A 4,191-nucleotide genomic window follows, 5' to 3' on the forward strand; every position below is an offset into this window, starting at 1 on the left:
TTAAAAAAAAACTGAGTGATGGAGTAATGTGGAGTGGAAATGGAGAAAACGAGTGGGTCAATAGTAATAATAATATAAGATATCTTCCTGAGACCAGACTCAACAAAGAAGAAAGAACTTCACACCTACCATAAACACTTCTTCCCTCCCTTTTTAGGGTTTCAATTTCAATTCATCTTCAAAAATTGAAACCATTTCTTCTTCTTCTTCTTCTTCTTCTTCTTCTTCAGTTTCATGTTTTCTAATTGAAACGTAATTAATTTGTCGTTTGCGTTAGGGTTTTACCAAGGAATATTTAGGGGTTTCTGTCACGCAGCTTTTGACTTCAGGTTGTACCTACTTACTTACTTCTATTACTTCAACAAACAACATAATAATAATTTAATTTTATTATTATGTTCTCAAGGCTTCTACTCGTTAACATTTTGCTTGCAAGTGTATGAGTTCTCGTGCTTTTGCTGAATTTAGGGTTTAATTCACCAACGCAACGAATTTGGTTTATGGGTTTTGCTTGTTTTTTTGGTCAATTCAATTTTGTTTAATTCTGTTCTCTGTTTTTGTTAATCTTGGAACAAAATGTGTGAATTGGGGTTTAATTTGTCTTCCTGTGCATGGAATTTGGTCAAATTTTATTACTGTTTACTCAATTTTGTTGTTTAAACTCTGTTTTATTTTGTCTTCACAATTTGTAATTGTCATATTGTTTTAGTTTTTACAAATTTCCTTTATTATTATTATTTTTAACTTTTGCATTCAGTTTTGTGAAAGTATAAATTGTAATATTATCATATTGTTTCAGTTTTAATAAATTCTGCTCTCTGTTTTTCTTAATTTTTGAAGAAATGTGTCAAATGGGGTTTAATTTGGCTTTCTGTCCATGGAATTTGGTAAAATTTTATTACTGTTTACTCAATTTTTGTTGTTTAAACTCTATTATTTTTTTTTACATCCAGTTTTGTGAAAGTATAAATTGTAATATTATCATATTGTTTCAGTTTTACAAATGTGCATTTATTATTATTTTTTTTAATTTTTTTTACATCAAGTTTTATAAATGTACATATTGTAATGTAATATTATCTTATCATATTGTTACAGTTTTATAAATGTACATTTATTATTTTTATTTTTTTACTTCAAGTTTTTTAAATGTACAGATTGTAATATTATCTTATCATATTGTTTCAGTTTCATAAATGTAAATTTATTTATTTTTTTTACATCCAGTTTATAAATGCACAAATGGTAATCATATTGCCTCAGCTTCATAAATTAAAATTTCCTCTATAAAGGTCTTTCTGTTCTAAATTCAATTAAACTCTGCCCTCTGTTTTCTTTAATTTTTAACCATGGAATTTTATTTATGCAATTCTGTTAGTATAATTTACTCTTTTTTTTTTGCAGTAAAAAAATGTAATTATTAACTTAAATTTCCTTTTTGTAGGTCTTCCTGTTCTAAATTTCACAAGCTTTGAATATCCCTACTGCTAATTTCCAAGGTATGCTTTAATTTTATTCCCTGTAAAATTTTGTGCTAAATTAGTATATCATAAATGTAGTCAAAATTCAGAATAAATGGCAGCCAGTAACAGTTGATTTTTTTCTAATTTTACATAAAAAGAGTTTATGCATCTTCACACTCCATCTAAAATTAGGCCAAAATTCAAAAAACATACTTATAAAAATTTATTTTTTATTTTTCAAAAATTTATCTTATTGTGTCCCACAAAAAACTGATGTGAGTTGTCAATTTGTCTGCAATCCCACGTTACATATTTGCTTATATTATTATTCTTGCTTTTTTTGTATGTTTCTGAATCAATTCTTTTGGTAAAAAGATAAATGGCAGGCCAGAATTACATTGAAGAGATTGACTGTGCAAGCTTCTTTGATCAAATTGATGACTTGATTGACTTCCCTCAGGTCAACGACACCGCGCTTGATACCGTCGACTGTAACGAGTTCCCCACCGCCTGGACCGACAATTCCGGTGGCTTGAAGGTACCTGAGTCAGTTTTTATTGGTAGCAAGGGTGATAATGTTTCCAATCTGTCTGCAGAGATTGCAGTTCCGGTGAGTTAAAAATTAACAGTTGACAATCTTTTATTATTCTTTAAATGTTAATAAATAATATTAATAAATGTTAATGATGTCACCCATGTATGTTTTGGTAGCCAGCTGGATATTGTGTATATTAAAAGTGGGGTGTATGATGATTATGCACATGCTTGGTGCTTAATTCTTAATTCTTTTGTTTATGCAGATCAAAGTTACTTTAACTCTTTAAGGTTAAAGTTTTTTCAAATTTTAAAATTTATGTTTTTTTATATTAATTTAATAATCTTGATTTTGGCAACTTATTGGGCTATATTTGAAAATGAAATGAAATTGGTTATCGTCACATTTGAAGGATATGAGTGACATTTAAGTCAAACGTGAATTTGAATATTGAGGCAAAGGATCTGTCAATTTTGTGGGCCCATCAATAATTATAATTCTTGATTGGTTTAAAAGCAAGAGTTATTTCAAATTTGGTCAGTTTATCAGCTGTGGGTTCCATTTCATGTGAAAGGAGTAAAGTTAATTTGGTATCAAGTAAGAAAGTAGTGTTCTTGAAGTTAAATAGTTTGACTAGTTAAAAGTCAATCATGATTTTTAACTAACTTTAGTAGTTTAGTGTAAAGGGTAAATGAGTAAATTCCATAATGTGAAAAGTTTTAACTGAAATTATATTATTTTTACTCATTTCTTGATCTTTTAGTCTTTATTTTGACATTAATATTATTATACTTACAGACATTCATATTTATGTTTTTGACAGTATGAGAATATTGTCCAGCTGGAATGGCTTTCAAACTTTGTGGAAGACTCGTTTTCGGGCGATGGGTTGACAATTAAGAAAGAGAACATTCCGGTCCAAAAAGAAACGGTTCAGTTCCAGACATCGAGTCCCGTATCGGTCCTCGAGAGCAGCACCAGCAGCTCGAGCTCCAACTCGTCCTCTAGTGGGCCACCCATTGGGATGATGATCCCACTCAGCCCGATCCAACGTGGGCCACAACGGGCCCGAACCAAACGTCCTCGGCCCGCAACGTTCAACCCACGCGATATGGTCGAACTTCTCTTGCCCGTTTTGGGTTCTTCGGAACCCGGAAGGAATTTCACATCTTGTAACGACGGGCTGAAATCTGGTGGGCCCGATAAGATTAAGAAAAAGAAGATGAAAAAGCCCAAGGCCCAAGAGGAAAACGAGAACCAAAACGATTACCAAAACCAGAACCCGACAGGACAAGGAGTTAGAAAATGTCTGCATTGTGAAATCACAAAGACACCACAATGGCGGGCTGGCCCATTGGGCCCAAAGACCCTTTGCAATGCGTGTGGCGTTCGTTACAAGTCCAGGCGGTTGTTCCCCGAGTACCGCCCAGCAGCCAGCCCGACTTTTGTTCCTACCATCCACTCGAACTCTCACAAGAAGGTGGTTGAAATGAGAACTAAGTTTGGGCCGAGTGACAAATGGTAAGCGTGACAAATGGGCCCAAGGCCGAACCGGAGTTGATCCTAAACATAAACCCACAGGCAGATTAAGATATAAGTTTAGAAGGGAAAAGTAAAAGGGGTGTGTTTGGTAATGAGTTATAGTATGATTTGTTTTGTTGATAGTATAGGTTGGAAGGAAGAGAAGAGAAGAGAAGAGAAGTTATATTTAGATGGTAAGATTAAAAGGATAGATGGAGGTTAGTGAGTCAGTCAGTTATTTTAGTTTTTGTTTGTTATGCTGGTTGGTTGGTGATGGGATTCTTTTTGCAGTCTTTAGTCTTGAGATGAGAAGTTTAAGCACTTTTGTGGTAATTTTCTTTTTGCAATTCTTTTAAGTTTTGAACCAAAATTTTCTTCTTGATTTTGTGTTTATGTTTGTGTACCATTCACAACTCTCCATGGTTTGATTTAAACCCGTGAAACATGGTTTTGCGGTTGGTTTTCTTTTTTTAACTTTTGGTTAGTCAATGTTAAAATTTCAACTTATAACATAACGGTTTGGTTTATAGTTTATATCGGAAATCGAGCTTCCAAAAACGAGTCGAATTATAAGATATATGCATATGTTGTTACTTATATTTAGGTTTAATTAGTTGCATATATTCATTTTCAAGTGTTTTAACTATTTAAACAGATGTGCAGGGGCTTATA

The 4,191-nt window shown here is 32.6% G+C and overlaps 1 protein-coding gene across 2 annotated transcripts; it reads left to right on the top strand.

Moving 5' to 3' along the window:
* Nucleotides 1-231: 231 nt before the first annotated feature.
* LOC143607266 (GATA transcription factor 8-like) lies at nucleotides 232-3,880 on the top strand. Of its 2 annotated transcripts, XM_077082778.1 has the most exons (4): nucleotides 232-329; nucleotides 1,445-1,499; nucleotides 1,839-2,073; nucleotides 2,822-3,880. In XM_077082778.1, exons 3-4 carry the CDS (start codon nucleotides 1,843-1,845, stop codon nucleotides 3,521-3,523), a joined length of 933 nt encoding a protein of 310 aa, XP_076938893.1. In that variant the 5' UTR covers nucleotides 232-329; nucleotides 1,445-1,499; nucleotides 1,839-1,842; the 3' UTR covers nucleotides 3,524-3,880. The 2 variants fall into 2 exon arrangements, with proteins under 2 accessions (XP_076938893.1, XP_076938894.1); XM_077082779.1 differs by lacking the exon at nucleotides 1,445-1,499 and having other exon boundaries at nucleotides 313-329.
* The last annotated feature ends 311 nt before the right edge of the window (nucleotides 3,881-4,191 follow it).

This window comes from Bidens hawaiensis, unplaced genomic scaffold, assembly GCF_021521415.1.
Source record: "Bidens hawaiensis isolate Kalapana, Puna unplaced genomic scaffold, B.hawaiensis_p1.1 tig00080656_1, whole genome shotgun sequence".
In the NCBI taxonomy this organism is placed as follows: Eukaryota; Viridiplantae; Streptophyta; class Magnoliopsida; order Asterales; family Asteraceae; genus Bidens; species Bidens hawaiensis.